General features: G+C 41.9%; 2 protein-coding genes across 3 annotated transcripts in view; one reads left to right on the top strand and one right to left on the bottom strand.

Annotated features, from left to right (window-relative positions):
• Positions 1–8593, top strand: part of KREMEN1 (kringle containing transmembrane protein 1) — a 29522-nt gene extending 20929 nt beyond the window's left edge. The window contains exon 9 of the mRNA XM_009092376.4: positions 537–8593. Within this exon, the coding sequence (XP_009090624.1) occupies positions 537–699 (163 nt within the window). The 3' untranslated portion in view covers positions 700–8593. The remainder of the gene's footprint in view (positions 1–536) is intronic.
• The window catches only part of ZNRF3 (zinc and ring finger 3), a 64309-nt gene continuing 60436 nt past the window's right edge, over positions 8563–12435 (bottom strand). For both annotated transcript variants that reach the window (XM_050980717.1, XM_030231814.2), the window contains one exon: positions 8563–11422. In XM_050980717.1, coding sequence (XP_050836674.1) covers positions 11379–11422 — 44 coding nt within the window. In that variant the 3' untranslated portion in view covers positions 8563–11378. The remainder of the gene's footprint in view (positions 11423–12435) is intronic.

Consider the following 12435-nt stretch of genomic DNA (forward strand, 5'->3'; position numbering starts at 1 on the left):
TCTCTTCTGCTCTTGATTTGACAAGATTTGTACTTTAGGAGGAAGGAGGAAAATGTTTTCTGACATCCAGGTTTGGTGAGAAGAGGTCAAATTGTGATTATACTTTGCAGGGAAAAATTTAAAACCTCTACACTCCTACCAAGTAAATTTTGGCTCCTCTAGATGGACACTCACTGAATGGGTGAGTTATCAACAAATCAAAATGTTGAACATTGTATTTACATAGTAAAATCATGCTTAAAAATATACAAGGAAATTAATTTGTATTAATAGCAACTATAATAATAACAACAGCTACAGTCTGTAGAGCCCTCTTAGCTTAATATCAGGGCTGTCATAGGGTGGCAGAAGGATACTTAATTTTTCATTTGATCAAGCCAACCAAGAAACACTCCAAAAACCTGCATTTTGCACAGCAGGCAGAAAGGAGTGTCACAGATGCAGTGCAGGCTGTGAGCACTCCCAGTGCAGACACATTAATAACCACAGCTACCCAAGCACATTAACACAAGAGTGAATTCACTCGTGTTTCCTAGGTCCCACCAGATTCCAGCTGCAGCTGAAACAGAGGATTGCAGTGATGTCACTACTGCTGGTGAGATCTGGAGTATATTTTACCAACCATCCACATCAATATCCATCTTCAAGAAAAAGCTTCGAAATCAACAAGATGATTGCAACCCACTGGTGGGAAACTGAGCTGTCTTATTTTGCAAGAATTGATCTCCTCAAAATCCAGGTGACTTGAGATTATCCTTCCTTTTTTTTCCTCCCAGCCTCATACCTGTTTTCCAAAAAGTCAGTTTCCAAAGGCCTTTGAGTGACTTTGCCTATCTGCTGTTCTCTTGGATATAGCAGTGACAACGGATTTAATTGCAGCAATAACTTTGAAATACCTGGTGCTCCTCAAGTCTCTAGTGCTGCCAATACTGCCTTTAAACCATTGCACTTAAAATAGATGTAAAAACTCATAGCATTCAAAATGCCCTGGACCCCTGCCAAAGGTAACTGAAGGGGCATCTACAGGTTGAGGATTTCTTGTGTCCCCCTTGCCTGTAGCAGTGTATTAGATCAGGCTACTTTAGTCCTTTTATTCTCAAGGCTGAAGTCAGAGGTGGGTCCTGCTAACCTGCTCAGCAAACAGCTTATTTTTCTTGATGTAAACACATCTCAGTGGTACTGTACAGTAGAATGGGAATCAAAGACTGGAAAAATCATCAGCCTGATTGCTCAGTGCTGAGCTCTTTCTGCATGTTCTGTTTCTGTGTCTACAAGCAGAGATGCAAACATAAAAAATCAAATTCAGGATGCCTCTATAACAAGAGTCAGCTACAAATATGCATTTGATTGACTAGAGCTCACCAGGTCAAGGCCTGCAGGAGCATTGAAGCCTTTTTAATGACCCTGTCTGACCCATCATTCACTGATGTTTATGATAATTTTGTTCATATTCACAGTGACCCTTTAAAAAACTAATTGTACTCCAGCCTGAGAGCCAGCATGAATGCTGGGTATCAGCTTAGGGCTTCTTAAAGGATTGTCCAAAGATACTGTAATCCACTGAGAATTTGTATCAGTGAGGCTGACTAACCAATTTTTGCTCTGAAGTCACATGTACTGATCTCAGCAGCCCAAACTATTTACAAAGGTGGAGGCTGCAGTCACCAACTGCCCTGGGCCAGGCTGTGCAGCTGAGCATGCACAAAACACCTGCCTTGACACTCACCTGTGAGGAGAAGTGTCTCCTTGCCTGCAGCACTAAAACCAAACTGAATTTTTAAGGTAATTGCCTTACTTGTCAAAGAACTAAAACATCAGTGGGGTTCTGATCTGTGAACTATTTTCTTTGAATTGCAACAGACAGCATTAACTGTTTCTGCTCTTTGGTAGACTGTCCATCCACAATAGTCAGATTTCTCATCCCACCACCACAAGTGGGAAACAAGTGATTCCAAGGAATCAGCAATGAGTCTTTCAGCCTCAGCAGGTTTAGACCAGCAAGATATTTTGGAAAAACTGTCAATGCAAATGTCAGATAAATTGACTGGAAAAGTTTACTCTTAAACTCAGTTAGAGAAGGTTCACTGAGAACCATTAAATACACTAATTCTGGTTAAGTTTGAATGTATACCAATGGCCTGCATATGCCAGATGTGCAGTCAGAGAACATCTATTAAGTGCATCTACAAAAGGTAATTAAGAAAAGTAAGAAAATTGTCACTGAATTTAAATTTATTCCAGTATCTGCCCTTATGTTTTTTAATATGTAACTCCCTCCTTTTTGTGAGAATAACAGATTTCACTGAAAAATCAGGGCACCAAAGAATTAAGCAGTGAGATCTTGTGCCTTACCACTGTAGATCTGGTCTTTTACCTGAACTGAATTCAATCCAGCTTGATTTATGTACCACAGATGAGTGCTAGAGACAGCTGAACAACATCACAGTGCATGCTTAAAAGAAACCAGACTTTACTAAGCCAGCAATTATGGAATTGTTTATATAAAAAATGGAACAGCATGGGAACATCTAGTACTTTCTTGCATGAGCTGCTGGAAAGAATACAGGAAAATATAATTACAGTATTAGCTAAAATGAAGACAGGACAAGCTGTAAAAAATATGCTGGTTCTCTCTTACATATCACCACGTTGGACCAAAACCCATTGTCTGTTTCAGACCCAGCACAAGTTCTGAAATTGCCTTTTTTAAAAGTAAGGTTTTGCATCATGCTGTGTGGAGAAAGAGTTCAACTCAGAGATTCAGAGCAAAACAAAGCAGGTTGGTTCCTAAGCATCCTTCATTTGGTGCAGTAATAGGAAACCAGGCAGAGAGAATCACAGTGTGCTGCCAGATCCTCAGGAGCTGTTACAAGCACATAGTGCTTATCACAAAGTGATGAAGCTTTGCTTTCCTTATCAAAGGCAAGTTAAATATTCTGTCAGAGAGACATTCATAAAGCAGTTACCTAATGGTGAGAAACTGAAAAAACACCAGGAACACCCAGTGACTGATTTACACTTACTGCAGAAAGTAAAAATACAGAATGTTACTCTTCTCTTCATTAGTGAAGAATTTAATTTCACTATAATATTAAATATCCTTACAAACAGCAACAAGGACTGACACTACTAATGCAAAATCTACAGAACTTAAGAAGTGAGATTTTTGCATTGCTCCCTTTGGTCCTCAAATATTTTTTTTAATAAAATTGTATTTCATTGGACTTTCATGGGGAGCATTAATCAAATTTTTGTACAGAGGTCCCATAAAACCAGCACTTACAGCAGATTAACTGGTCATGGCAACAATAAACAGGACTAGTATTAGACAGTGCATGGGTAATACACTGATAAAAGCATAGAAGAAATTATGTTCCTCCCCTACAGAATTTTTCAGACTGGCTAATTCTACATCCTGCCAGTGGTAGCACACAGAGCAACGGATGGAAATTCATGGACAGGGTCCCTTAAATAGCACTTATTACTTTCCAGGGCTGAGACCATGAAGGGCAGGTAGATCTCATGTGGATTTTTTCAGAATGTGGTAGGGTCACTCCCACTGCCAGTGCAGACACTTCAGGGTGTGGTGATTTATGGCCAAGAGATGTGGTATCCATGAACACAGCATGTTTTCATCTTTGCTGTAAGGGTCTGGGGGAGAAAGAAGCAGAAAGTGTGACCATGCACAGGTGTTGTAATCCCACAAAAGAAATGCTCCTACTACACAGGCAGCTGAGAGCAGGGACACCTCAGGATGGCGAGGTCTACACCATTTTCTCCAACAAACTGAGAATAACTGCAGAAGAAATTCTTTGGAATTGTATCTGGACAGCCTTCTGAGCTCCTGCCTAGCAGTCCCCTCGAGGCTGGACAGCTGCAAATGTGACACTGGCTACAATGTCAAAAGCAACTGCTTTGGCAACCAAATCCTGATGAGGAGCTGCCTCCTCCTCCACATGGATTTCAGCTCCTGCTCTGGCCCACTGCTCATTCTCGTGTTGGTGTGACCAGTGTGTAGTGGTGCAATAAACTGATCAGGTCAAAAACTGCCATGGCTTTTTCTTCTCTGAGTTACTTTTTACAGAGCTGAGCTCTCTGGCCTTGCTCCCTGGGTGGTGGCACAAGGAGCTAAGAGCTCCCTGAGTGCACACTGAGCAGACAATGAGCCATGGGCCAAGGGCAGATGTCTGCCCCAGGAGCTGGGGCCATGAGCACTTCTGCTGGAGCTGCACAGCCATGGGTGAGCCTGCTGCCTTCACTGCACCCAGCTCCAGCAGCCTCCACTGTGTGTGCACCTCAGGTGGAAAGGGGCCAGCTGGACAAGTGCCTTCTCTCATTCAAAATCTACATTTAAAACTAGTTTAGTTTGTTGACTATGTGATTTTATATGTATTTTTATCTTAATATTGTTATGTTGTGGGAAAATAGAGACTTTGTTATGTAAAGATGTGTGATGTGTTATCATAGTAATATATATATTTGTATATGTATAGGAAATGCATTATTTAATACAGCATATTATGCTTCTATCTTGCTAACATTTTATAGGAAGAAAAGATGTTAGTTTACACTCTGGGAAAAATAAATCTTCTGTACACTGTAACCATGGGGGGGGGGGAATCAAAGATACTTCTTTGGTATATATGATAGAAAGACATTGAGAATAGGGGAGCTCAGCCTCACTTTTGTTACAGAATAGATGCTGATAAAACAATTGCTGTAAGAAACACTTTCCTCCTTTGAATCTCATTTCTAGCCTGTAATTGTATTAGGCTGTTCATAAGATTCTGCAAATTGATGTGCATGTACACTCTGGAAGATTTTTACCATCAAACATGTAATCTGCTTTTGCAATCAAGCATTAACATAATCTTCTTTAGGACTTGTTTCTGCCAGATTTTCTACAGCCAGGACAATGCTGAGGAAGTTTATCACCTTGCTCATGCAGACAATCCAGTGGGATTGCAGAATTAAAGTTTGTGTATTCCAACCCCCCCCCCAGCAATAATATAAATAGGAGATTTTTATGGATAGTCCTGGAAACTGCACTGAATCTGCAGCCTGGATGACTACAGGTCAAACACCTCAGCAGACACATGGCTGCCACTGAATGAGCATAAGCAGCTATTCCACTTTCATCTCCTGCTTAATAAGCCCTCTCAGGCAGTGGGAAGGAACAGTTTTCTAGTGCACCACTTTGCCTAAAGGAAGGGTGAACTACAAAAACAACTCCTGACAAAAACTTGTCCAACTGGTTCTTACTGCCTTGCAGCAGTATTTCACAATCTTCCAATGAAGTACAGTTCAGTGGTAGTTTCACCTGAATATTGTTCTGGACATTTATGAACAATTCTGCTACCTTGAGAGTGAGAAATACAATTGCCTTCAGACCATACCATTTTTTTTTTTAACAACACATCTCCACTAGACACACATTTCATGCCACTCAGACTTTCCCAGATTTACTGAGCACCTGTGCTTTGGGATGAAATTTGGCATTGTGAACTTCAGTCTAAAGACATTTTGCTCCAAATCCAAAAGCTATCACATGAACCACAAAAGGCTGTCAAGAAAGCAGAATAAATCAAACTTGAGGTGACTCACTGCTGAAGTATGCACTGTTTGTAACTGTTCACCCTGCATTCAGCAAATGGATGTAAATAGTAATTATGAAAAAATAAATACAGTGTATTTGTGCAGGAGGAGTTCAGTTAGGATGACTAAAGTGTATACAAGCATGAAATAAAGGAGGCAGAAACTGCTGCAGATTACAAGAGCACTGCCTGCTGAACAGGAGAGAGTAATTAGAGCTGAGAATGATTACTTTATATGTAAAGTATGATACTGCTCTGAGACACAATTTCTGAGGTAAGAGCAAATTGAAAGTGTTCAGTTCATGTGTTTTCAAACTTTTAAAAACTGTATAAATCCATTCAGGGCTTGCTTGGCAATTGCAGCACTGTGTAATGCTGTTTCCACTCTCTTGCACGATTCATCTTTTCTCTAATGAATTCCTCCTGGCCAAAATAATGCTACATTTTAAGAAACCTTCAGCAACCTTTTATGTAAACACCAGAAAACCAGTGACAAATACCAAAACTGTCTCCAGCTTTTCATGAAGACTCATTTTTCTTTCAGAAACACAACTGTCGCAGGGGACTGGCCTCCCCTTACCCAGGGGAGGTTACTCTGCTCTCCTTTCTTGCCATTCTGGTTTTGAGACTCTGGCACTTTGGTTCGTTCTGGGAACTGTTCCCTTCTTTTTTCTTGCTTGTTTCCTAAGCAGCAGTTTCATTCCCCACGAGGGAAATGTGTTCTTTATCCTGAAAGAGACGCTTTTCTATGAGGCAGTTAAGTCACAGGAGCAGGGTGCTTTCACTGCAAGATAAAATATCTGGTTTCAGGTATGCCATTGTCTCCCTGGCCAGAGAATTAGGCCAGGCTGGCTCCACAGGGATGGACATGACCATCCTTTTAAGGGCATTTTTCTCTTCACACTACCCAAGCGAGGACAAACACCACCTAACAGCTGTCATAGGATTTGACAGATGCACACAGTTTTGCAGATAGTGTTACAGAAACAGCAAATGTTACAATAATGTACAATCCACTACGAATAATTTGCTCCTGCTTGTCTTTTCCTACTGTATCAAGGTTCTGTGGAGGTTTGTGGTGCCCCACAGGACTCACATTTTGTCACAAATTGTTCCTTAAGCATCAAACCTGAAAAGTAAAAAGAACCTCCCCTCTTTGCCAAATATCCAAATGTTCATTTTGGACAGAAAATATTTACATTTAGTCGTTTTTAAAAAGCCACAACAAAGACTAGAGAGAATTTCTCACAGAGCCAAGCACCACACACAAGCTCAGCCCTGCTGTGTTTCATGCAGACAGAACATGGGCTCACTGATTGTTCTGTAGGACACTGTCACAGCTGGGACAGCCACAGTAGAGTGTCACCATGCAATTTCAGAAGGCTTTGAGCATTTGCCCATACAGAGTAACACCTTACCTCACCAGAAGGCTTCAGGCATCTGCCCATACAGACTAACATCCTGGCACTTCAGAAGGCTGCAGGCATCTGCCCTTCCTGAGCTCTAGCCCAGCCTTTTATACCCCTCATGGTTCATGCAATGCACCTGTGTGCCCTCTGCTCCCTTTGGTGGTTGCTCAGTGCCCCTGGGCACTCCATGGCTCATTGCTGTCAGTGCTGCTCACCTGCTGCTCACAGCTGTAGCCAATGTGGCTCAGCCCCATCCCCACTCCCAGTGTCCCCAAACTGTGCCTACAGGACACTGAGGGTGGTGGCATGTCCTGTTCTGGCACAATCACCTGACAGTTTTCTTCAGAGCAGGGAACAAGAAAACAGAAGATCAGCAGCAACAGCAGTCAGAGGGGTGGAGGGAGGGAAGAGAAGGGAGATTCAGGTGTGACCTGTCAACATATGAGTAACCAGCCACCCACACATGGGGGCTTTATGCTATTTGTAAAAACAACTGTTTTGTGGAATAATTTGTATATGAAAGGCATAGCTGTAACCACTGGCAATTGCCAAGACTCTGTTCACTGAGCAAAATAAGGAGCACATGCTTTAATTAGGAAGCACCTGCTCCTGTTGCTCTTCCATTGCTGTGCTGTCTCCCACACAGACCAGGCTTTTCTGTTGTAGTGAGATCAGGATGGGAACTGGTCCTTGTGCTGTGAAGGGTCCCCTACAAAATACTCTTGAGCAGTCTGCCATCCCAAATGGAGTTATCACACATGAAACAAGGAGGGCTGGAGAGAAGTAACACTCCTTTCTTGGCTGAAGGCTGAGGTGATTGAATCACAGTGCATTTGAACATGGATGAGAGATGGGAAAAGTCCAGGGGATTACCAGGTGAAAATCTCTGGGAGAAGGAGAATCTTGGAAAAAGCTCCACGAGTGTATCACTGGCTGGGAAATGAACAGCACATGAAGGTGAACTGTTTACACAGTAACATACATAAATACACATGTCCAAACACACATAGAGCCACACAGCCCCAGGCTCCCCGCTTCTGGAGTCTGCATAAACATCTGATGAAATTGTGCTCTCTGCTGACAAAATGAGGACCACAATATTGATTGTCACTAAAGCAGGACTAGTGATGCCATGATCCAGAGCAAGGACCTGGATCTTGACCATCCAAGCTATGATTTACCCAGCTGTGCCCACCTGTATCATGCTCTCTCAAAACAATCTCATTTCAGGGCAATGAATTACTTGTACCTGAAATTACAACAAGAGTTCAGTTCCCCTGCCACGAGGAACAGGCAGGTTCCAAACATAAATGAGGATTTCTTTTAGCAGATGTACTTCCATGTGCCAGGGGGGCTCAGGGGCTTGTGTGACACCTACCCCCCACTGCCCCCCAGTACCTGGAGTGCTGTGTAAAGGTATATGCATATCCACCTATCTGGTGTTTAAAAAAAGGAGAAAATGTTGTTTATTAGAGTTCATCTCGGTATATCTAGGACTATACTTCGAGGACAGTTATCTATGTCCTTTCCCCCAAAACAAGAAGGACAACTCCCACATGTATATGCAATAAAACTGTATTTTTTGTGTGGTTTTGCCTTTTTTTTTCTTTTAATACAGACATTTGTACACTTTCTTACAAAACTGCAAGTAACTACACTTCTCTTAAATCATTTTTGGTCGGCAAGTACTGTAAAATCTTTGTGTGCAATTATCATGTATTTACAGGGCCTCGTGTTAGTGATTTTCAGTGATTATTACAATAATGTCACACACTCTCAACATAAGACATGGCTTAAGATAAATATATTAGTAAATAAATATTCTGAGAACATATTTCCATACATGAAATGTGCTGCTATACATATACAGAATATATACAAGATGCTTTGTAGCTTTTAAAACATTTTTAAAAATGGTAATGAAGGAGAAAGAGCCCTTGACCATATTACAAATCTTTACAGCAAATTTTATACAAAACAATTTTAAGTGCTATAAGACAATTTTAATTAAAAACATTTTAAATAGTGCCTCATGAGCCAAACACAATGACAACTGTTCATGTAAGTAGTAGAAAGGCATTTTGTTATAAAAATCATCTATCATGGCCTGCTAGCCTGTAAGTCTGCACTGGGCACAGAGTTTTAAGTTAAATGTCAGAGCCAGCACAGAAGGCAGGTGTAGGGTGTCTGTGGTATGGCCTGCAGAGACTTGTACCAGCAGAGATTTCCACAATGTGTGGGACCAGTACATCTGGGATCACCAGGAGCCAGAATATTCAAATCCTTTTAAGAAACACTTTTACCACAATATGCTGTTTTAGCTACAGAGTACAATGTATCTAAGGTGGTCTTTACAGTGCCTCACAAAACACCAAGAAAAATAACCAAGCTAGTATACCATAGCTTCTAAAATGCATTTCTTTTTTAGAGGAGGAAGGAGAGGGTAAGACTTAAAAAAAATTTTAAAAAAATTTCCAAAAATCACAAACCTTTAGAGTTTGTTCTCCCAACACATACCACTTACTTCAGTCATTCAGAGAATGAATAAGTTTTTAATAAGCTTTTTACACAGAAAATGTGTTCATTGACATTTTTCTTTTAATCTTATACCCAGATATTGCCTTGTATTAATTCTCTGAACAGCTGAATTTTGGTGCTTGTTGATTGAAAAGATGTAATGTGAATTCCTTTAGATGGAACTTTTTCCCTAACTTACTGGGTATGAAAGCAAAAGGAAATAGACAAATGTATTTCTTATTTCTTAGATATCTGTTTCCTTCTTTTAAAATAGTTCATTTGGGACTACAGAGAATACAAGTTAGCTTTGCTGGGTCTCACAACCAGCCCAGTGCTGTCAAGGACATTGCTTTGGCAGAATATGAAGTGTACATCTCTATTTCATGTCTTTGAAGTATCTCCAAAGAATACTGAACTTAGGACAAATCTTTTCAGAAGACTGGCACTGTGGGCATTAAATACTTAGTTTCCCTTTAGAAGAATTCCTGCTGTGAATACACCACAGGATGACACTGTGTCCTCAGGCACATGCAGCATGACAGGCAATTTAACCCATGCTATGGTAGCCTCTTACTCAGAAGCTGCTGTTTCCACAGGAAACAATTGCTATCAGAAGTGACGACATAAATTATCTCATGATAACAAACATCCCCACTAGGACAAGAACAAGAACAAAAGTATGTGCCCAGGCTAATGGGGTACAGAGAGCACTCTGTACACAAGACAAAAATGAAGCACAACCGGCTGGGCCCAAGAAACCTTTAAAATAGATCAATCTATGGCAGCTACATCAACCACAGCAAAGAAGAAAACAATGATCAAACCAAGTCCCTCACTTTCCCACACACACAAAAGGTGACAAGCACTGCTTCCCTTAGGCATGCTTGCAGCCTGGAAGGAAACAAGAAACCCTGTTTCCAAAATGAGCCAGCAAAGCTGTGAGCACACTGCAAGCTCTGCTTTCCTGCACATGCCAGCATTCCTCACAGCTGTAACAGGGGCTACAGGTGCCTGAAAAACTTCCTATGGAAGGAAAAGTTCATTACCTACAAAGGTAATACCCTTTCTAAGCACTTTGTTTGAGCATCTGCTTGAGGGAGAGGTCCCCAGCATTCTTCACTGGTCAGAAGAGAGAATGAGGTCCACGGTTTAAATACAGAAAGTGAGGATGAGAACAATCTGAGCTCTCAGTTTCCTTACCCCCACTCTGTTGAAACTAATCCTAATGGCAGGACACCTTCCTAGCCAAACCATCAGAGCAGCATGAAAGGGGGGAGAAGGGAAGAGGAGAAAGGAGACAGCCCAATGCTTCACCTCCCTCAAAATCACTCACATAACTTGCAGGCTGCTAGGATTTGCTACTGGGATTAGTCAGTATCTGAGCATCCATTCAGCAGCTGTATCCCTCTGGATCACTATATTTCAAGGTGCTATCTGGTTTCTAAGGCAGGTGTAGCCCTGAGCTTATCAAAGGCTGGACTCCTTCAAGTAGGAGATAACAGCATCTACACATAGCCTGGCTTATTTAACACACTGTGTTACCTCTCAGCAAGAGGTCACTTCTAAAAAGAAAATATAAATAACACTTTGTCATTAATATAGAAATGGCACTAGAGCTCAGAAATGCTCCACACCATGTCCCACATGGGCTTTGCACACAAATCAAGGCCTGAAGGCTTCAGGCAGGAGGGACAAAGGAGACAATCAAACTGATGTGAACACAGAGGAAGTAGGGGAGGGACTTCTCCACATTACCACTTTTGTGTGTTTGTCAAAGCTTAAAAAAAAAAATTAAGTCCATGAGAATTTGGAGTCTCTGGTAAGCTCCGCTTCTCCATCTGGGATCATCTGGACAGGTCTAGTCACTGATTTGGCTTCTCTCCAAGGGATGAGATCCAGCACCTGAAGGATAAAGAAAACTAAGGAACATTGCATCTAGAATACTGCATACAGTTGGGGGCCCCGAGAACAAGACACTCACTGACAGGAGTTTCACAGAGAGCCGAGATGCTCAGAGGGCTGGAGCACCTGGTGTGCAGAGGCTGAGGGATCAGCCTGCAGGAAAGGCATCCCCAGCAGCTCTGCAATGCCTACATGGAGGCTGTCCCAGTGATGAAACCACAGTCCTCACAGACATGCATTCTGAACAAGAGGTGAGGAAGTGAAGCTGAAGTGTGAGATGTTCAGACTGGATATAAGGAAAATCTTTTGACCATAATGGCAGTCAAGCACAGCCAAAGGAGTCCAGAAAGGGACTGCACTCTGTGTCCCTCAAGGTTTATCCAGCCTGACTGGATAAATCTGGTCTGACAAACTTAGTCTGGACTCAGAGCAGGCTCTGCTTTGAGCAGAGGGTTGGACTAGATTATGGCCTGAGGTCCATTCCAAACTAGGGTACCTTGTGATTCTATGAAGACCCTTTAAAATAACCCTGGCAAGGCAGATAAGAAATATCCCCTTCTTTCTGTGAGTGGCTATTTTTTCCCCCTTGTCTATGTCCACAGAGACTTTCCCACATATTCTTCTATGGCAATTCCCAGATTTTCACCATTTTTTTTAAAAAAAAAAGCTCTTCAGCTTGTCTGTCATCTCTCACAGTGGCACTGCCTGCTTAGGCAACCCACCACAGCTGCCATGATTAGCACAATGTCCCTTGCTGTGGGAACTCTAATGGGGGCCCCTCCCCACAAAGGATGAGCATGAAAGCTTTTATAGGGTTAATGAGTAAGTTATCATCTTCTCCTCCTCTTGCTTTACCAAATGAGCACAGGTAACCAGCGAATTAAACTTTGGGGCAAATGGTTAGTCAATAACCTGCTCTTATGTGAAGGATGGAGTAACCTTCATGGCTGCAGGTACCTAGGTAGCTGGCAGCATTTCATACACTAACACAGAAAGGTAGCAAGTAATCAAAA

This window comes from Serinus canaria, chromosome 15, assembly GCF_022539315.1.
Source record: "Serinus canaria isolate serCan28SL12 chromosome 15, serCan2020, whole genome shotgun sequence".
Taxonomy (NCBI): domain Eukaryota; kingdom Metazoa; phylum Chordata; class Aves; order Passeriformes; family Fringillidae; genus Serinus; species Serinus canaria.